The 22,838-nt window shown below is 35.3% G+C and overlaps 1 protein-coding gene across 8 annotated transcripts in view; it reads left to right on the forward strand.

Annotated features, from left to right (window-relative positions):
- The window catches only part of BRD1 (bromodomain containing 1), a 59,639-nt gene extending 38,008 nt beyond the window's left edge, over nt 1-21,631 (forward strand). For 6 of the 8 annotated variants that reach the window (XM_056507776.1, XM_056507809.1, XM_056507817.1 and 3 more), the window contains 5 exons: nt 12,111-12,246; nt 13,408-13,535; nt 15,373-15,482; nt 17,653-17,807; nt 20,509-21,631. In XM_056507776.1, coding sequence (XP_056363751.1) covers nt 12,111-12,246; nt 13,408-13,535; nt 15,373-15,482; nt 17,653-17,807; nt 20,509-20,692 — 713 coding nt within the window. In that variant the 3' untranslated portion in view covers nt 20,693-21,631. Of the gene's footprint in view, nt 1-6,923; nt 7,135-12,110; nt 12,247-13,407; nt 13,536-15,372; nt 15,483-17,652; nt 17,808-20,508 lie in introns of those variants that run through there. The other 2 variants (XM_056507793.1, XM_056507829.1) reach the window with 2 other exon arrangements.
- Nucleotides 21,632-22,838: the final 1,207 nt, after the last annotated feature.

Raw genomic sequence — 22,838 nt, forward strand, 5'->3', positions numbered from 1 at the left:
TAGTGGAGTAAAATCACACCTACTTGGTTTCATTATTCTTATAGACTGCTTTTATTGTGCTGTCTTGACTTACATTTAAGGTTGATGTTTTTTGTTATTTTCAAGAAAGACGCATGTAAGATTGATTCGCACACTCCTTTGTAAGTATGGTGTCCCTCATGCTGTTGATTTCATACACAACATTACTGAAATGCCAGCTCTTTTTCAGAAATAGAGGACTATTGAACAACATGAGTTAACCTTCAAGGAGGACTGAAAGCAGTTCATTTCAATACTCTGACCTTTCATATGTGAATCTTTAAAATATATGAAGCAGGAGTGTAGTGTAATCTTAAATTTAAATTTCCTAGTGCTCTCCTAGGGCATTATCACAGAGTATATCTGTCTTTGTAGTTGCTGTGTGGAAACTGACAGCTAGTGGAGACGTGCTTTAAAATTCCCTATACATGCTTGTTGTATTTTGGGTTTGCTTCACATGCTATCTGGCAACAACTTCCAAAAGAAGAGTTTTGGTTTACTTAGAAAATTTTGATGACATCAGAGATTGATGTATGATTCTTGAAGGTTGGGCATGTCAAGTCTTAACCGTGACAAGTTCAATGACCTTTTCAGAATATCCATTGTATACTTACCTTGCTCTTTTATTATAAAAATTAATCCTTTTTGTCAGGGACATACTTTGTGTAGCTATTACATCAGAGAAAAAATAAACTGATTAATGGATAGAAGGTAGATTTTATTGACCATTAAAAATTTGCCTGTATCAGTTGTGTATAAATAAGATAGCAGATGGAACAAATTAGTGTTTTAAGAAACCTTTTTTAACATTGTAAAAGGCTAGATTATGATCAGATGAGATTTGCCTGTGTACTTGGTTTTATGAATCATCTGTAAGCTTTTGTAAATTTAGGTTAATAATTCACAGTTACTGGTACAGTACTCTTTCTTTTAATTAGAAACTATTTAAAATAAACAACCTAAAACAACCACTGTAACTTAGCATAGAATCAAGATTTCAGATAGTGATTATTGTAGTGCAGTACATTGTGTTTCTATTATTTTTTGTCCAAATGCAGTAGTAGAAAATTTCAGTGAAGTATATAATTTACTTCATAATTTTGCTTCCAGCTCTCAACATACTGAAACACATGTAAACAAGTATTTAGAATATGGATCACTGAAGCAGAATATTCACACAATAAAAAGCAGAATGGGGGAATTTGTCATTGCTTAATACATACTTCACATACAGTTATCAGTATACAACAAAGATTCCATATTAAATCTATTAGTAAATGTTGGGCTGACTTTCTTTCTGCACAACTACTACAAGATGATGGCAAGTAACCTGTGTATGATTCCATTTGCATTTGATAGAATTTAATATTGCAGTGAGGACTGCTATTAATTTGATATGATAAGGGTAGACATTGCATCTGGAGTGAAATGGAACACAGTTTATTTTTTAAATTCTTGAGTACTTGGTTTCTAATGAATATCTAGATCACAGGCCAATTTGGCTAAAAGTCAGGCTTCATATGTACAGCACTCAGGTACCATTCACTAAATGGAGGAACTGAAAGTAAAACATGTACATATAAGAAACTTATGTCCTCAAAGTAAATTTAAAAAACTAAAATAAAGATTCCTCAGTGAAAAAAAACCAAAACCAAATTGGTGTAATTTCTAGTTAGCATAGACAGGAGTGATACTACATGTGTGTGTGTGTCTATATATGTGTGTGTGTATATAGATAATTGATATTCATTAATCAAGTGCAGTAGTTTGACTAAGTCTATTGACAGATCAGTAGTCCTGATTTGTTGTATTTAAATGCATAGTGATTGTTTCATGTGAAGTCTGATTTGAAATTTGGTTATTTAATATATATTATTTTTATTTACTTATTATTTATTATTTTATTGATTATTATTTTTATATATTATTTATTTAGTGGTGTCCAAGAACTTCAGCTGTCTGACTTGACTGCAGGAGGTTTAGAAACATAAAACATTTTAAGGTGTATTTGCAAACAAAGTATTGGAGATTGTGAGGAGATTGTGGAGTCCTAAAAGGAATTATTCTCTGAATTGTTAAACGTGTCTGTGTAGAGACCTGGGGACTGCAGGAGCCTGACAACATGTTGAATTGTCAGGATCAGTTTGGTTAATTGGTTTTCTAGTAGGTTGATAAGCCACTGGGAAATGTAGGACCATTTGCTAAGAAAATAAGACAAATTAAGGAGAGAAATTAGGATGAAAATAAAAAAAAAGAACCCTGCTTTATTTCTTAATTTTTTTTGGCCCTCTCAAACTTTAGACAGGGGTTCGGTCAGCCCGATGAAAATTTCTGCCAATTTAATTTCTGGGAACATTCTGAGAGATAGAGGGTGGTTTTGTAATATACATAGAATAAAATAAGTGCATAAGGCAGAAAGACCGGGTAGGAAACTATTTTATGCCAATCAACACTTGTGGTGGTTTTTAAGAAAATAAATGTCCCTTCTGGTTTTATTAAATAGAAATAATCATAGTATTAATTACCTGACTATGAAAAATCCTTTTCCTATTTCTTGATTTATTTTATTAAAATAGGGGGAATTTTGAGCAACATAGTTGAGAATGTTGGGGGTTTATGAACACCTGGATAAATGTCAGCTTGGTGCTTTTTTCAAGGCTTGTGAGGTGTGTGCATGCATAACGTACATTATACACTAGTATTCTGGAAATTTTGCTTGGGTCTTAAACATGTTAATTTCTTTGAAATTGATGTGTTTTGGGTTATTTTTAAGATCTTAGTTATTAGCACCCAACATACAATTGCTGTGTTTATTAAGATGTTTATAACCAAATCTTTTGTAATAATAAACAAGTATTTCTAGAATCCCTTCTGTTTTTCTTAATGCTGTTAAGAATTGTGGAGCCTTTCACTGTATTCTGGTACTGCTTTTTAATTTTTTTTTTTTTTCCTTTTTTTTTTTTTTTTTTTTTTTCTTTTTAAAAGACTTAGCTCATTTTTTGGCCCAAGTTTGTCTTTCTAAAAAATTAAATGTCATAGTCCCCTATGTGCTTCATCTGTGACATTTAAGGCTATTTTTTTTCTGTGTGCTGCAGATGGTAAACAGAACCGTGGGATTTATTGAAAATATTCTAAAAGTCAGTGAATTTGTATATTCACACTATACTTTTTGTAAGTGTGTTCTTAATTTATTTAAGAATACACTTGCCACATTGCTGGGGGCTGAGTATAGATGATCTGCCTTCAAATTCACAGGCTTAGATTTGGTGAAGTCCCCTCTTACCAGACAGACATACAATGGGTCGTCAGCTGACCTGTTTGGAACATCATAGAATAGTTTGGGTTGGAAGGGGCCTTTAAAGGTTTTCTAGTCCAAGCCTCAGTTCCTGACCCACAGATGGGGTTTAAGAGGTGGACAATAGAAAAGGTTAATGCACTGACTCCGACAGTAGTGTCAGGCAGTGAACCTGGCAGGCTCAAGTACCTGTCACAGCCCTTTCTGCTGGGAGTGGAGAGAGTGGGACAGTTTACACTGTATGACTGACTGCAGATTCATGTCTCTCAGCGAAGGCTTGTGTGTGGATTTGTGATTTGTGATGGTTTTTTTCCCTTTTCCCACTCAGTGAGAACAGATTGGATTATGTATTTGCATGCACAGAGCAATGTCCTCCATAAAGAGAAATTATGGTAGCATGAACTTGTCCACAGTATCATATATGCAGTCCAGTGTTTGAGGATAATTTTAATTGAATAGCTCTCCACTGTGTTTCTCATTGTAGTACCCAGATGTAATTTCTTTGGCATGCACAGGGGAAGTGTTCATGTTCAGAAGATATCCCATACAAAGAAACATGTAATACTCAAGAATGGGTATAATGGAAGCAAAGTTGCTTTGTTTTGTTGCTGGCAAAACAGTGGTCATGCAGTCATTTTGACAGGCTATGCTGTCCTAATGTTGTAATGCTCCCACTTTGATTTCATTTTCTCTTCTCCTTCCTTTTATTCTATTGTCTTCCTTGACTTCTTTTTCCTTTCTCTCCAAAGCTGAAATAATGCTCATAAATTATTTCCTAACAGCGTGGCATTGGAAAAAAATTGAGACAAAAGCAGATGCTAAGAACTAACCTTCAGCTGATAAGCGTGGCTAACTCCTGAGTTCTTGAAAAAAATTCTGTGTTGAAGATAAAAGTACTTTTAGTCTGAGGGGAAAAAAGCAACTATGGATTCATTTGATTAGACACAAAGACTTGAACATGCAAGTCAGCCTTACTTTAACTCTTTTGTTCAGTTTTGCTTAAAAATAGCAAAGATGGGCTGGTATTTAACAGCTCTTGATTATGTTCATTTGACAGTGCTTCAAGCACTGTCAGGTTGGCTGCATGAGCAGTGAAACTGCTCATGTTATTTGGTCTTTCCAGCTCCTGTTGATGAAGCCAGTAAGATAATCTTAGGATAACAAGCACTCTTAATTTTTGCTAGACTGGACTAATTTTTTAGTATGATGTTTCAGTCTCAAAGGACTCAGGTCATGCACTTCCTCAAGGACTCTGCAAGCTATCATAGAAGGAGGCTGTAAAGCACTGGATCTTTTACACTAAATCACATGAAGTTTTAATCTTCCTGTGTGAAGTACCTCTCAAGGTAAAAAAGGCCTGGAAAATGAGGACTGGGAATGCAGTAGTGTACCTTACTGAAGTAATTCAAAGATTTACAGTTTACTGTGGTATCTTGTATGTCATCTCAGGAGCAGCAGATCTCTGCCTTGATCTTTCAAGTAGCAACTTCAGTTTCATTTTCTGTTCCCTATCCTAGAAGGAGGAACAAATTATGAACCAGTTTTTCTAAATAGCTGTAGAAGGCAAATAAATGTTAAATTATTTCTTTTTAATAGAATAGAATTGCTGGACCTGCTTACATAGGAGTGTTCTGGAGTTCTCGATGTTCATCTGTTTCCTTTCCTTTGGATACTATACCCAAAAATTGTGTTCTCACAATTACAGGGAAGCCTTTACTTTCACTGAAGAAAAAACTGTTTTCATAAAAGCTCTGTGTAAAACCTGTAGATAGTAATTTCCAAAAGTTAGTTCCATTCAGGAAGAGCTCAGCTTAGCAAATGGAGCAGCCTTTTTAGGTGCAGGTCCTGCTGGGCTGCTCTGAAAGACTGCTAGGCACTAGGATTTTCATGCAGTATATTGATAAATAATTATCATGCTTTTTCATTATATAAATTGCAAGTTAAAATAATATTTATTGATTTAAGTATTTAAGAAATCTCTAAAGGTTATTTAATTTATATCAGGATTTTTTAGGTGAGAAAGTAAAAAGCTTCAAATGGAAAATGTTTACAAAATTTGTTTCTTTCTTAAGGATCTTAACTGTTTGGGCATAAATCAGTAAAAAATGATCCTAAATATCATTGACTTTCTATAGTAATTTCGTGAATACTGAATGCCATACCATTGGTCTGTATATGATTCAGGCACTTACAGCTTATATTTTGCAATCATCTGTTTTACATGTCATAAATTATATAAACCAAAGCTGATTCAGGACTTCAGTTTGTAATGTTAGCTTTGAATTTTTCAGATTTTGTATGTGTACTTTTTAATGACATTTTGTACTCTGCTGCTTCATCAGACTGTACCACAAGAAAAGCTGATACTGTCTTAGGAGTTGTAAGTTTTGTTTTTTTGAGAAATGTTTCTTCTGGTATGCTCTTTTTTCGTTTCAGAGTTTTCTGGAGTGTTTTCAAACTCCTCCACTAAGGTTGCTTCCCACTTGCATATTTTAAAATGCCTTGAATAGTCATCCTACAGTACAGAGATCCTGTTGTAGTGCAGAGCAATGTATGATCCTTATCTTATGGAAGCCATAGTTATTAAACGTGGATTAGTTTTCCTTTCTGTTGTGTAAGATTTTACTGTTGTATCAAAGTCTCATCTTATTCTCAGATTTGAAGAAAATTAGTAGTCACAAAAATAATTCTTTGCCATTCTTTTGGAACCCATCAAACAGGCCATTCATTGAGCCACTGAAATGTATTTGCTCTGTGTCACTTAAACCTTTAAAGGTTAACATTTTCTGGTTAGGATCTTGAAAGGTGCTGCTGTTTAGTGTGTAGGTGCCACATCATGGGCTCATATTGAGCTGTCTTTGCTGTCTTTAACCATGACCAGGTTTTAAGCAAGTTCTAAAAGTTTTATTTCCAAGGGGATTCTTCACACCAGGCTTTGTAGTCTTGGAGTAACTGGCTTCCGTTTTGTCTGCATACTGAAGACTGTTTTAAGCACTGAAAGCTTTGATGTCCTCTGATATTCATCGTGTATTCTGAAAAGAAGAATTGTGTTTAATACTCCTGCTGCACTCTAGAAGTTACTATTTGAAGTAACATTTTAAAGTGTTACTCTTAGGGTCTTAGGCTCTTACTTTTGGAAAAAGAACTTAATGGATGCCTTCCTGTTTCTGTAGTCTGCCCACTTCCGAGGTTTGCATTTTTAAGAATACAGTAACTTTTGATGATTTATTATCTTCAAGTATTCCATTAGTCTTTGTGTGCTTATCTCTATATATAAATCCCCCTAAATCAATGACATCCCCTTTCTTACTCCTACTGGAGGTATTTTTAGATATATTTCTAAACTGTGTTCTTGATGCATATCATACTCGTGGAGGTTGTATTCTGTGTTTTCAATGACTTTCAGTATTTTCTTTTCCAAGAAAGAGGCCTGAATCAAAGTGAGACTTACTTAGATTGTCCCTTTAGAAACCTTAGTTTTTAGTGATAGAATATGTGGGACACTTGTGTCATTCTCACTGTCTCTGGACACTGCTGTAAGGATGGCTTATTTATTTGAAAGCTCTGTTTCCTTTCAGAGAGACTTAATGACTTTTTCACTGTCTTCCAGGTTCTCATATTAACTAATATCATGCTGGGTATTTATCTCTTTGGATCCTAATTATTTTCTATTATCCTCAACATGGAATGGAATTCAATTAAATGATCATTTTGGAACGCAGAAAGACAATTACATTTGAAGTAATTAATTTGGATCATGTTGGAGACACCAGCCATCCTTAAAACAAAAAACAAATAGAAATGAACTCTGTTGGAGGAAGTCTTTGACATATATGAAACTATGCTCTTCATTCAATATATTGCCCCATTTCCGTAAGTTACAAAGTTGTACGTGTTGTAGTATATGTGACACAGATTGGTCGCAGACTTTTACCAGTCCCAGCATTCTTATTCCCAGAACATGTTCTGTGAGAGCAGATTAGCTGAGAATGCTACAGCTGCATCCTCTTCCCTTCCCCCAAAAAAGTCTTATCTTCCTTGGAGAAGTGAAACCTACCAAGAAAAAAAAGTTGTTGTTTTTTTTGATAAAACACACATTTTCCTCTACTGTATTTATATTTTAATGAAGAGTTGACATCACTGGTTTTGGGTAAGTGCACAAGTTGTGACTGAAAATTAGACTAAATAGTGTTATAGAAGTGCTGGTGCACTGTGTGCAGTGATTTTTTGAATACTTCCAGTTTTTTAAGTGGTTGAATCTCAGCACTTCAGCCCTAGTTTTAGGAGAGTACTTCATCTTACATTTGGCTATGCTTGGTTTTGCATCGAGCTATGTATAGTACCGTTTTAATTGCTTTAGAATAATTTTGTACAAGTTCTGTTTCTTTCTTTTTGTTTCAGCAGAATTGTAAGATGTAATTACAGTCTGAAATGTACAATTCAGTATTCTGGGGCAGCATTTTGTACATTTGTGGACTTGTTATGCTGCTCTTTGGACTATACAGAGATTTGTTCCTCTACCATATTTTCCAAACTTCTGCTCTCTTTTGGAAATTGCCTTTTCCTGCTTCCATTAATTTAGTATGGGCAACAAGATTCTACTAACTTGCTTGTAGCTTAAGAACAAACTGGCACTGTTAAGAAAAGTTTAAACTTTGCTTGATAAATACAGTTTTCAGTGCAGTGAGAGAGCTGTGGAAAAGCATCAGGCTGAGCATCTTTGCCTTACTTTTTTCTTCTTAGTTAGCATTTCTTTATTTTAAAAATGGTTTCTTTATACTGTGATTGGCAAGGCAGTAAATTTTCCATGTAAATTGAAATTGAGCTGAAGATTAGAAATGGCAGTAACTCTGCATTTAAGACTGATAGCAGACTTCATTCCCTTTTTAATTGAAAAAAGTTCTGCCTCTTGAGAATGGGCTGCTTTTTTGAATAAACCTAAGAGCAGAGGGGAAAAATAAAGGAAATGAACGATTAATGAAAAGCTTTTAGTTTGATCTTAAGGACTTTTGGAAGGAAGAAGGGGATCATTCAGTTGTGTTGGTTAGGCAATATATGTAAGAAGTTTAGTACCTGACATAAAATTTCACTCCATGATTGTAGAGAAGGCTCATTTGATCCAGAGAAATCATGAGGTTTTGGAAAGTTGCAAGCAGGATGAGTTAGTTCTCATGGATTTTCTTTATTTGGCCTTCTTAGTTATATCTACTGATTCAATAAAATGTAAGTTCCTTAAAGCAAATGGAGTACTTTAATTTCACTTACTCTAGCATTGGGTGTTTCATGATTCATGGCAGAAAATAGTTTTGTAATGATAGAACCTAAATTGTGTAGTATATCTGATCTTTTTTTGCACATCAGTCCTCCTACCATAAAGCACTTACATTTTATTGCCTTGATTTTTTTTAATAAAGTTACAAGATGACTTGTGAACTGCTTTATCTATAACTGGATATGAGGGTGTTTTGTTTAAATAAATCTTGAGGTTTTCCTTTCTTAAAATAATACCTATTCCTTATAACTTCTGAAATGTGAACTGTATAAACTGGAGTCTCGTGGATTGTGTAAGCTCCTGTCATTCGGGGCTTTTTTTGCTCAGGAAAATTACTCCTCCTGATAGCTTGCATATTCTTTGCTTTTCATAATTCCACAAGCAAGAGAGAAATATGTCTGGGAAGCTCTAAATTCTTTTGCACATCATTATTATTCCTTTTTTGTTAAAAATGTTGGGGGGTTTTTTCCCCCCCCTTACCATAGTTTAACCCCAGCTGACAACCAAATACCACCCAGCCACTCTCTAACTTCCCCACTCCTCCCTCCCCACAGTGGGATGAGGATGACAATCAGAAAAAGGTAAAACCTGTGGGTTGAGATAAGAATAGTTTAATAATTGAAGCAAAGTAAAATATGATAGTAATGATAATAGGAGAAAGGAATAAAACCCAAGAGAAACAAGTGATGCACAGTACTGTTGCATAGCACCCACTAACCAATGTTCAGCCCCAGCAGTGATCAGCCTCTCCCAGCCACCTCCCATCAGTTTATCTATGGGGCATGGCACTCCACGGTATGGAATATCCTTTTGGCCAGTTTGGATCAGCTGTCTGACCATGCTCCCTCCCAGCTTCTTGTGCACCTGGTCACTGGCAGAGCATGAGACACTGAAAAGTCCTTGATTTATTGTCAGCACTACTCATGAACTCAAACATTTGAGTGTTATCAACACTCAAATCAAAACATCACTGTACCAGCTACCCAGAAAAAAAATTTACTCTATCCCAGCAGAAACCAGGACATCACTGTTAGTAACCATTCCACAGATTGATAGGACATTTTTTACTGTAATCTGAAGTGAATTAAATGAGTCATTAAACTCACAGCTTATATTTAAACCAGAATAAGGCTGCCACCTCAGAGAGCTGTCTCCATTGCTATAGTTGCATGTTTCTATTGTATCCCTTGTTTCTTAACTTCCACAGTCAGGCAATCACATGGTTGCTTTGTCCAGTGCATTGCTGAAAACTGGCTCCTTACCGTGACCACATATTTCTTGGTGCTGACTTGTTGACAATGAGAGGATGCCATTGCCATTGTCCATTTTGGTGACAGTAGAGTTATAAACTGATTGAAATAATAAAAATATGAGGCCTTTTTGTCCTGCATGTACACACAAAACCAGTGTATGCAGAGATAAGCATCCAAGTTACATTTGGCTTATATATGGTTTAAGTGTTTTGCACATGCTCTTTATAACACAGGTACTACTTTCCACTTTCACAGTCCATTGGGAACCTGAACTGTGCCCTTGTTCTAGCAGCAATCATTACTTGATGTCTTCCTATTTGAAATTCACTCTGTGATCTGACTTGTTTCTGATGATAGCTGTTTCACATTAACTAGATACCTGAGCAATAACTTGAGTAATATGTCTCCAGCTTGTGGCAGGATGAAAACAAAACAGTTTATACACCTCACTTGAAAGATAAATCTGACAGTATATTGAAGAATGAAAAATAGTTTTTGCCAAGACGTAGGAGATGTCCTTTGCAGAATGGGGTTTTTTTTAGCTTTTCATTTCAAATGCCATGTGAAATGCGCTGTGATAACTTAAATTCCCCTATACACTTTTTCATAAAGCATACTCTGTTCCAGCACAGTCTAGGACTCAACTCCTCCTGAGTCTGCAGATATTTTTATCAAGTTGCTGAGAGTGGGATTAATCAATACCACTGATTAATAGCTTGGTGCTTGACATTCAGGGCAATGCTGCCTTTATAGTTTTTTTTCTGTAGGAAATCAAAGGCAAATATAGGAGTTACAAAACAAACACTCTTGAATGAATATTTACAGTGTAAACTAAGTGACAATAAAAGAGAACGCTTATATGTAAATATTTCAGAACCTTGAGTAAATATACCCCTTTTTCTCTTAAAATTCTAAAATTGTGTTGATAATCCAAATGAAAGGTCTCCTGGGGTGGAGGGGGAACACCCCATAAGTCACTGTATGGAAACGCCTGAAAAATTACTGGATTGTACAAAGTAACTTGCTAAGCTCAAGTTCCTTAGTTATCAGCCTCCTGTGCAGAGGTCTTTGTAGCAAACAGACTGGAAGAATAAATAAAGGGAGTTTTGCCATGATTGTTTTATAGTACAGTGCAGTGTGCAGGGGAATGTGAAGTTACATTACCTAGTTTGACTGTCTGAATGTACAATGATCATGATTGCCTTCAAGTCTTGGTAGTGGTAAAGATGGCTGGGATGGGTAGTTCTTTCTTGTGTTGTGAGCAGCATGCTCAGAATTGAATTAGTTTTAAAATTTTGTTTTCTTTGTAGCCTACAGTTTGCAGTAGCTGACTGCAGGCTGGTACCATTGCCTTTAGTTGAATGCATTTCTGATAGTATTCGAGAGTCTCTGTTGGATTCTTTCCTTGTTAGTCCTAATGTCTGCATCTCTGCACACACTCCCACACACCCTGGAAAGTCTTCAGAATGCTGTCTTTAAACTTTTCATTGCCTCTTTAAACAAGTATAGAAATGGCTTAATAAGGACTATACTGTTTGTATACCAAACCCAGAGTAGGATTGGCAAAAGCCCATCAAATAAGTAGATTGTAATATAAAAGCCTTTTTAATGTTTCTGTTACAATTATGAAATTAAAATGTAATAAACTTTGATGTATATAAACTTGTGTTAGGGGAAGGCTAATTGAAAACAGTACCATATATATTATTGATTATTGGGGAGAGAAAACAGTCATCATCGTGTCAGTCAGTCTGACTTCATTAAAAGAGAAGGACTACCAGGAAGAATTAGATAGTGTCATGAAGAAATCCATACCAGTCTGTACTTGCAGTGTTTGAAAAGGATTTTAATGATTATAGCATTGCATTCAAATAAGCCTTTTGTTGACTTGGTAATCTGCCTGATTTGTAACATTTTATTTTCTTTGTTTTTTTCTCCTTAGCTTTTGCAGTGTGATTGTTTTAATAGTTGGAAACATTACTGCAAAGATTGATTTGAAACTCCATTTAGTATTTCCCATATTACAATCTTGCTTATTTTTTGTACCTTACCTGAAGGTTCATCCTGTCTTTAAAATCTGGACGACAGGAACTTTCTATTTATAATACTTCCTTGAAATTACATATTTTGTTAATATTCACGTTCTTTTTCATCACACCAAAATACTTGAAGAACAAAATAATAATGATACACTGACTGAATACAAAAAGTTGTTATTGAAAATGGTGTGATTTCCAGTTTGATGCAGTTTATTTTTTGTGTTGTGCTGCAGGTCTATCAAATGGTTTTGGAGATGAAAGTAAAGAGAGAGCATTAGATGATACTCCAGGAAGAAAAGTTGAACCTCGTCGCCGCTGTGCATCAGAATCTAGTATTTCATCTAGTAACAGTCTCTTGTGTAACTCAAGGTAAAACTGTAAACATGAAATACAGATTTGAGACTGGATATATCAGTTTTCCATAGTGCTTGTAACCCACATTAAAAGATTGCATAAATTTAGTTAAAAAGAGTTCATTTCAGTTTTCCCAGTTATGTCAGATCGAGATGCCTTTCAGGATTGCTGGGATTCTTCTGTTGAATTTGGGTTATAGCATATACAGGCAGTTACATTTTTAAACTGACTATGCTTCTCTTGCTCTGTAAAGGCACAAATATATTTTTGCATATAATATCTTGGCTTAATTACCTTCCTAATCTGGAGGACTAAAAATGTGTGTGTTTATTGTGAGGGCAAGAGAGAAGCAACTTACAAAGCATAGTCTTGTACACAGAAAAGGTCATTTGGCAGCTTTGGAACTGTGGGTTGTCAGTCTGTGGGTTGCTGGTTGGGTACTACAGTGATGATAGTAATTCTGTACCAACTATTGACTTCCCATGGAGTCTATTGTTGAAGGCAGGACTGTCAGAACAGATACTGCTGCCACTATTGATGTGTCCATAACCAGTGGGGTATCTTCTGAAAGAACACTGATCTCTGGGTGAAAGGTAGCTGTCTCCAGTCCTGGGCTAGGAGAGTGTAGAGTAAATCTGTTAGACAGAAAAAGAGGACTTTATTCATGTGTTTCAGGTTAAGGGAATGGTGTTAATGCAGTCATGCCAAACAGGTTTTCCGAAACAAAGATAATTTAATATTGTATCTATTTTAAATGTGATACTTTAGATCAAATTGTCAATGTAATTGTTATTCAGATTCTGTGATTTCTTGAAGACAACTCAAGTGTGCAGAGAACAAATTTTCCATTTTGACTAAAGACTTTTCACAATTGAAAGACTGGAATTTGTAGTGAAAAATTAAAGAGAGAATAGCTGTGTTTTCTATGTAGTAGAACTGTTGGAGCAGTGGAACTATCTTTTGCTGATAGCCAGGCAATTCTGTGTATGAAAATAATCAGAACTTTGGCTTTTATGTTGTTTGCATTTGTTACTCTAAAAATATTTTTAGAGCTTGCTCCATTGATTTTACTCTGTACTGATGAAATTTAAATTCTTGTTCAAAATTTTGATTTATAGTGAACAGTGTTAATTTCTCTTGATAAACTTGATGGTTTTAATATTAATGTTTTTGTAGTTTCAGTCTGCCTAAGTGTGGTAAAGGTAAACCTGCCCTGATACGGAGACATACACTGGAAGATCGAAGTGAATTGATATCATGCATTGAAAATGGAAACTATGCCAAAGCAGCAAGAATTGCAGCTGGTAACTATAAATAATTGAATTCTTAATAATTTTGTCCATTTATTTGACAGATTCTAGCATTCTTATTTTTACTGCTTAAATACATTAAGCCTTCTGAAAGTTTTTTTGATATCCTTCCAGAAACTACTAAATTCTGCTTTTGACTCTTTAGAGACTTTTAAAAGAATAGCATCTGACTGATTTTAATTTTCTCTCCTTGCTTGAGGAAATAAAGAGGTTTTTAAATAAAAAGAGAAGATGAGTTTTCTTTTACAGATCTTGTAAAAGAAAATTAGTAATCATATGTGCTAGATAAGTAACCCCTTACTACCATATGGAATAAATTCAGGCTAAGAAGAATTCTGGGACTCTTAATTGTATATACACCTGAGAAGTCTCTTGAGTCTGGCTGTACAAATCCTATCAGCTTGTGTATGATTTTCTATTCAGTATTAAAATACCATTTTCTTTGCAGAATGAGAATAGTGTAGATTTCTTTCTTGTTAGCTGTGCTGAAGAGGACTTGTACTGTTTTTATATACTAGATACACTTCTACATACATATTTTTTAACAGTCTGTAAATGAAAGATGAATTAATTGAAACCTTCATGGCTTTTTCTAACTGTCATGTGAATACTTTACAAACTGTAACTAACACAGCAGAGAAATAGAACTTACTATGCAGAATGATTGAAGTAATTTTTTAATGTGATCACTTTAAACACATTTTTCTTGGTAATTCTACTTTTAAAAGGTCTTAAACCATTTTTTTCCCTAGTATGTTTTTGTAGTGTTGAGATAGAACATGTTTCTGCATGCCACCTTTCATTATAAATAAATGCCAGTTTAAAGTGCATTTTTCTCTTGGCAGTAAGTATTGCCTGACTGCTGAGAGAAAGTGCAGCTGCAGCCCCTGAACTGTATCTTGGTACCAGGTTTGCCATACAAGAAGTGCTGCCTGACCTTTACAGCATATGAACTTGAATAACTTTTCCCCTTTTGATCACCACCCCGAGTTCATCTTGAGGGTGTAATTCACGGTCTTCTGATCACTCTCTGGACTGTATCTAGGGGACCAGTTGTGGTTTTGGTTGACAGAAAGGCTTAAGCCTGTCTCAGACTTCAATCCATTGCTGAGCAACAGAGAAGAAAATTGAGAATTCTGGTAGAAGTGCACAGTAACATAAACTCATTGTTCACTACCCTGCTTTTTGAGAAGAAATAAAAGTAGTGCTGCTGCCTGGAAACCTATTGATGTTTTTGAACTTGACTGCAAGAAAGGGCAGGGCCAAGAGACCAAGAAAAATTGTTAAAAATAAATAGAAATCAAAATGCCAGTTAGAATTTAGACCTAAGAGTAGAAAGGTGTACCAGAGAAGTATTGTTAAGTTACCAGGTGCTAATCTCAGTGTGGATATCCAGGTGTCCAACACTTGGAAACATACACCATGCAACTTGCATCTTGAAAATCATCACCTCTGTGACAGGATTGTCATCATAATAAAAGAAACTATTATCTGAAGTACCATAATTTTATTTTTTCTTTGGAGCTTTTTCGAAGGGAAACTTTATTATTGGAACTTGGCAAACACTAACTAAGAACAAAGATGTTTTAAGATAGGCTATTTCTAGAAGTGTCTAAACCCTTATTCTTTATTTGTAGTCTTGGAATAAAGTAGTTGTATCATGTAAAGAGCTCTTATGAATACTACCTTGTTTTTATTGGTATGTATGGGAAAGTTGGTATAAGTATGTGGATTCTAAGGGTCGTGAGCTATTGATTAGGAAACCAAGAACTGCAGATTTGTCTGAGGTTTCATTCTGGAGCATTTTAATTTTATATTTCTTTGCTCTTAGAAGTTGGGCATAGCAGTATGTGGATTTCAACTGATGCTGCAACATCTGTTCTTGAGCCTCTAAAAGTAGTATGGGCCAAATGCAGTGGATATCCCTCTTACCCAGCTCTGGTAAGTGCCCAGCTTCCCAGAAGTACCATAGTGACTGTTTCTGGTCTATCTGAAAACACCATGTGCAAACTTAAGGTAATTGGTAAATTCCCATTCAGGTTGAGTAAAGGTGGCTTATTCTACCCTCTTTAGCCATGCACTGAGTTTGTAAAGTTACTGCAATATCAGATTTTAAGTCAGTAATTTCTGCTGCCCTACCTGCCCTTTGAGCAGTACTCCTGTGTTGAGGTTTAACCCAGACAGAAGCTGAGCCTCCTGCAGCCACCCATTCACTCCCCTTGGATGGGGGAGAGTGGAAGAGTGCAAGTGAGAAAACTCAAGTGTGGAGATAAAGACAGTTTAATAGGGAAAGCAGAACTGTGCACACAAGCAAAGCAAATTCTTTCACCATTTCCCATGGCAGCAGGCATTCAGTCATCCCCAGGAACACAGCCATCACTTGTGTTGTGGGAAGACAGCACCATCACACTGAATGTCCCTGCCTTCCTCCATCTTCCTCCAGCTCTGTATACTGAGCATGGTGCCATATAGGATGGAATATCCCTCAGGTTGGTTGGGGTCAGTTGCCCCAGCTGTGTCCCCTCCCAAGTCCTTGCAGTTTTCAGCCCAAATCCAAAACATAGCCCCATACCACCTACTATGAAGAAAATGTCTTTATCCCTGCTAAAACCAGCATGCTTGTCTCAGTAGTCTTTCTTTCTGCATTATATGTTATTTCTGCTGCAACATGAATATAAAAATAATCTTGCTCTTGCAGCTCATTAAAGAAACAAAAATCTCAGTAGCTGGTATAAACTGACTGATTGCAGCCAATTGTGAATGAGGTACTGGAAACTTAAAGCTGTTGTTAATGCAGGATATATATATATATGTGTGTTAATAAAGGAGAAACAGACACAGTTCTATTTTTATCAAAGCTTGCAGAGAAAATATTGATGAGGCGTTTGGCTTCAGGCATTTGTGGTTATATGAACAGTTCATACACTGGCTTGATTTATATATGAGTCTGGACAATCATGACTTTTTATGTGTGTGTCCTAAGGACAACATGAAATGTAATCATACAGAATCAGGTTAAAACCTCTGGAGGTGGCATTCAGAGCACTTGAGTTTAGGTACTCTCAGTGGGTGGCTCAAAGACACTTGGGTCAGGTGCTGAAAATTTGATGATTTAATGATGGTGAAAGGTGTTAGCGCTAGATGTAAACTGATAAAGACCAAAGGGTTCCTTTTCTACCTTCTCCCTTATGTCAGCATTGGTGTTGCTGAGAGTGGAATAAGTTAATTGAGGAGTTAAACCTCTGTCAAGAGAAGAAAATTCTTCTGATTTCTACAAACTCCCCACAGTATTAGCTTTCTATTCCTTTATTTGTCAGTTTACTATGTTTATACTTCTTTTACTCATTTATTACTCAGTTTACACATGCCAGTGTGGATGGTGGAAAAACAACAGGAGTTCATAGAGTAGGAGATGGGTGGAACAGGTATGGAGTAAAAACCTTTCTTTGAGTGGAAACTAAGCAGTTCATAATGCTGTGAGCTGCCTGCAAAGGAGTTTTTCCATCAGGATGGTTAGTTTGTAACTTTAGCAGCATATTCTCTCTCTCCCTCAAGTTTTGTTCAGAAGGACTTTGTTACTGTAACTGCATGTTTTTGTGAAGACTGAGTCATTAAATCTGATATTTAAGTTATTTGGAAACAAACATTTTTTTGTTTTTTAAATTTTTCTCCAGAGTTTGAGTAAGGGAGCATGTATTTTACAGAAATACTTACTCCTTAGCATAGGTTGGTTCTTTAAGGTATATGAATTTCAAACCCCAAAATGTGAGGCCAGTTACAGCTTTTAGAAATCCTGGTTTGACTTTTTCATTCTAAAACCTGCTTGTCAGTCTCAAAGTTGTACTAAGTGGAATTTAAATGGGACTTTTAAGAAGAACTGATAAGAGTGAAAAATGCTTTTTTTGGTGTTTCCAGTCAATCTGCCACTAGGTCTCCACTGTGCCTATTCAGCTTATGTCAAAAAGTTGTGTGCAACACAAAGTCAGTTTATATCCAGTGGCTATTCAATTTATTATTTATTTCTTGTTAACTTAATTTGTAATACCTTTTTAAAAGGAATTAACATAATTTTAAATATGAGCAACCATCCTTTCTTTCTTCTGTCTTACAGATTATTGACCCTAAGATGCCTCGTGTTGCTGGCCATCACAACGGTGTTACTATACCAGTGCCACCTCTAGATGTACTGAAAATTGGAGAACAAATGCAGACCAAATCAGACGAGAAACTATTCTTAGTACTATTTTTTGACAATAAAAGAAGTTGGTATGTTATTGAAATGTATTGTTTGATGCAGTGACTTACGATTTTAAGTACCTGTACCTTTGGTCGAGAAGAAAATTGAAGCATTATTTTTCCATGGATATAATTCCTATGGAAGTGTAAACTGTAAGCTTAAAATTTTGTAGTTGAGTCTGTTTTTGGACCAAGGTATATATCACTGAAAGATACCTTTTCATTGTAAGTTTAGAAAAAAATATTAGAAGTCATTAAATTTTTTTTTTTTTTTTTAATTTACAAGCTACTTTCTTTTATTGACCTGATGAAATTGCTTCATTGCTTCATAGGTTTTTAATAAGTAATAGTCTAACATTTATCTCTATCATCCTTTATCGCTGCTTTCTGAATTGCAACACTTCTCCCCCCGGTCTGCTCATGCATTTTCTTTGAATTCTTAACTTCTCTTTAGTTAAATGCTTTATTAACACTTTCATTTGAGGTTCTTAGCCTTTTCTAAATTTTTTTCATTAAACCTTTCCTATTTCCGTTTATTTTAGCATCAACAATGTGCTGTGTAGAGCCTGAAGGGGGATAATTCACACAACAAAACATTCTCTTTCACTCCCCCATGGCCTTCAGTTTTAGGGCTGGTAGGGTTTTTCTGGGCATGTAGGTGGAGGCACACTAGGTTTTTTGGTATTCTTTTGGTTTTTAGGATTGTTTTTTGTTTTGGTGGGTCTTTCCTAGGCATGGGAGCTTCTCATCTACCTTTCATCAAACTATGTATTACTCTTCTTTGTTCTCTGTAGACCCTCTCCTCTCCTAGTTTCTCTACAAGTCAAGCTAACTGTAAATCTGTCCATGTCTTGTTTTTCTCTTGAATTTGCTTAGCTTTAGTTATCAGTTTCCTCTTTGGATGATTATATGTGGTGTCTAGTGATGCACATTCTCCTGACTCCTGCCTGTATGCTATCACTTAAATAAATTCCTGCCTAAAATTTATAACTAATGTTTGCTCTTCTGCCCCTTAGATTTTTTTGTCATAATTTCTCTGCTCTTCAGTTATTTTCTTAATTATTTGGTTCTTCTTCATAATTATCTTAGTTCAGTTGCTCAGGATTCCGTAAGATCCTGCATTTTTCTGCTTTTGTTTGTAGAGAACCTCTGCATTTGAACATACTCAGCCTTCTGTTTCTCATTTTTTCCTGATACTGGGTGTCACAGTGTAATACATGTTTTCCCTGGTCACTTTCTTAAAAATTGCTCTATTGCTTCTTGATCTTGGGAGTCCTCTGCAGCTTAAACTTTTTTGATCAGTCTCTATATGTAGGTGGTCCTAAATCATGTAAATGTTGTGCAAAGTTGTCTCTAATGGGTACTCTGCATAGATGGACAGGAAAAGACTGTACTTCTTCCAGCCCCTTTCCTCCCCTTCACCCTGAGCCCACCAACTTGTTTTGGTAATCATTCTTTTATTGTGATTATTTTGGCACTCATAATTTTATCTCTGTTGTGTCTCTTAGTCTTGAACTCCTGTTTGTGGTTCTCATTCATTTGCAGGGTGTGTGTCACCTTCAGTGTGTAATACCAGTGTCTATCTCCTGTGGATTTTTGTATTTGTTTCTTCTTCTTCCCCACTTATATCTGCAGGACTTGCAAAGCTTTCTTTTAAAAATACCTTTTTCAAACTTAGTCTGATGTGTATTAAAACTGATAATAGTTAGACTGCTGCTTTTCATATGCTGTTACCATAATGTCTCTGTTCTTGTACTCACTTTTCATATTTTATTTCCGTGTGTGTGTTCAATATAATATGACTCTAGTTTAGAGTCCTTTAAGAGAATGAAAATAATTCAATAACCAATTTTAGTCATGTAAAAGAAAATTTTTGCAGATTTGGCAGTCTGATTTCCTGTTGGTTTGGCTTCAAATGGGCTCCCAAACTAATGGTTTTAAACGAAAGGAGGTCTTCTGCCTTTTGCAGGATTAGGATTGCAGGCTACAGTAGGATATCTTAAAGACATTAATTAATTTTCCTAATTTTTGTTTTCCTTAATATCTGTAGTTTCAGGAAACAGGATTACAATCAACATTTGTGAAAATGAAATAAATTTAACTTATATTTTTAAAGTAAATACTTAGAAAGCTTTAACTAGAGCAACAGGGTCCCTTATCACTCCTCCATTCCCAGAATTTGAAGATATTTGTGGAGCTTAAAACAGAAAAATCCCCTGAATATGGAGCTATTGGGATGTCATACTGCAGGGTAAAAGCATGCTAAAGAACTTTCTTACTAGTTTAGCTTTCCCCATAAAGAACAAATTGAGATGCCTGAAATGTAAGGCAAAAATCCATCATCTGAAAATTCTTTTTAATAATGGAAGGGAAAGAGTGAAGAGAAACAATACTGTGTCAGGTGAATCTTGAGCTATGTCCATTGTTAGTTGCTGCTGCCTATTCTTCACCTGCATCAGTATTTCAGGCTATTTTTTTTCTGTTCACACTTAATCACTAAGTACATATCACTGAATTGGAATGTATTCTCTGTTTGGTGGAATAGATTTTTTTAATATTTTGTGTTCTTCAAATATTTAAGGCAAGTAAGCATTATCTTAAAAGGTGTTTTATTGTTTTAAGATGGTAAGCTGATCTGTGATATGAGAAACATGGCATAGTAGCCTTGATATTTCTGGGCAGACTTCTTGATTTTTTTCTAACAGATTTATTTTTTACTCTTTTCTTACAGGCAGTGGCTTCCCAAATCCAAAATGGTTCCCCTTGGGATAGATGAGACCATAGACAAGCTCAAAATGATGGAAGGACGTAACTCGAGCATACGAAAAGCAGTAAGAATTGCTTTTGATCGTGCTATGAATCACCTGAGTCGAGTCCATGGAGAGCCAGTCAGTGACTTCAGTGATATTGACTAACAGAGATTCTCTAGCAAGGCATGAAAAATACCACAGAGACTTGAACTCTACTAATGAACCTCTTTGTCTAAAAGAATGTATTGAAGATACAACCCCTTAATTGTTGATTCAGTGGCTGAGTTCTGCAAACTTGAAATAGTTGAGCAATTCTTCTAAATCACCATTGCCATATTGATGAATTATTTTATTGTGTTGTAGATTGGAGGATTTTCCACTAAACCTGTTAAAATGTCTTGTTCATAGTGTTCATAATTGTACATAAATGTATATTCAACACTTAACTTATTCTGATTTTAGAAGTAGCTCCTTAATTCCTTTTATAATTTTGCTGGGGAGGGATTTGGTTTTTGTTTTTTTCCACGCTTTTTACTTTTTTTCTTTCTTTTTTTCTGAGGTTAAGTTACCTAAGCACCATCTTCCAGCTTTAGGTGTTTAGTGGATCTTAAAGCCTAATATCAAAATGGCATCAAATATAAGTTTGCCTAAATCATATACAGTATGGTGCTGCTTGTATAATTTCTTCCTTGGTCTGTAGCTTCTGAAAAAGACTTCTGAATGTTTGTGTAAATTGTTGCTCTTTGCACAAAGTACCACATATTTAAGATTGATGTAAATTTACAATTACAAATATGTATTTTAAGAAAGGAAGTTGTGTTATTTTGGAGGGTACTTTGTGAAAAAGACATCAATAAAAATTATACTATGTACATCACTTGCAAATCACCAAAAACACTCCATTGTTGCCCAAAATGACTTAAGGTTGTTATTGTTTTAAACAAACCTGGCTTAAAGCCTGCAAGCACATTATTTCTTTCAAAACCATATCCCATTTATCTCCCATTGGTTTAATTTTGTTGATATGCGTGCCTCCCTGTGTTTTATTTATTGTAGAAAATGTATTAATTTGCTTTATAATGAAAAATAAAATTGACAAATATATTGATATGCATTTTTATACAGGCACATGAGAAGACAACTTGCTTTGGGAGAAAAAATGTATTGGAAATTGTATAAAATAACTTGATGGTTTGTGTGTAATTTGGTTTTTTGGTAACTTGTAATCTTTTGTTTCCAATGAGGGGATTTATGTAACTTTTAATTTAGAACACTTTGGTAGCAATAGAAACTTTGGATACATTTTTGTATGGTACATGTGATGTATATAGAATTAGTACTTTATTTTTATTTTTAAGAAGTAAAGCATTATGTTTGGGCAGGGGGAAGAAGGAGGGTGGGTTTCCAGAACTGCATTTTTATATTAAAAAAATAAAGTCAAGATATTGATTGTTGTAGCTACTTTATTCCTACCTTCACTGAGATACTGAATTTGTAACAATGAAAATGGCAAGGTATGTTTGCAATGTGATTTATAATGGCTCCATTATTTATAAATGCACTGTGTTTGAACTCTTTTGCAGTGATATCGTAAATACTGTACCAAGTTATATAATATGAAACACCAAATAATGCATATGAATGCACGAAGTATTTATGCCCAGCTTTTTTATAAAGGATTAGCAAATACAGCAAAACCAATACTTTTTAAATCTTTTTTTTAAAACTTCATTGAATAGCATACTTCATTGTTAAACCTGCTTGAATCTTTATTTTAAAGGGACAATTACTTTTTAAATAGTTTTTAATGTTTTTATTCTCTATTGTTTGTAATACCCCCGTAGAAGCTTGAAATAAAATTTCTTTCTCAACTGTAAATTTTGTCCTGAATTTAGCCCCTGAGATTTTGCTGCAGTGCCCTTTTTCTTACTCCATGACTGAGCTGTTCCAGAGGCACTGGGCCCAGAAGCTGAATGTTCTCCTGTGGCACCCAGCATTACTGAGCCCTTTGCATAGGAATATTCCAGTTAGCTGAGGCCAGTTGCCTGTGATGGACCCTGGTAATTAGGGATGAGTTGGATAAATTTCACAAATGAACAAGCAAATAAGCTTTCTCAGACTTGACAGCAGACACAGCTTTAGGGAGAACAGTGATGGCAGGTATCCTGGAAGGAAGGACCATTGTTGAGGAATGCTGCTCTGATGGCCACAACAGCCACATCAGTTGGAAAAATTAAAATCTGCTTGTTTGCATTAAATATAATGGCTTCAAGGATCTGCCATATACTCATGCTCTTTAAAGGGAATGGAG

This window comes from Oenanthe melanoleuca, chromosome 1A (assembly GCF_029582105.1).
Source record: "Oenanthe melanoleuca isolate GR-GAL-2019-014 chromosome 1A, OMel1.0, whole genome shotgun sequence".
Classification (NCBI taxonomy): Eukaryota; Metazoa; Chordata; class Aves; order Passeriformes; family Muscicapidae; genus Oenanthe; species Oenanthe melanoleuca.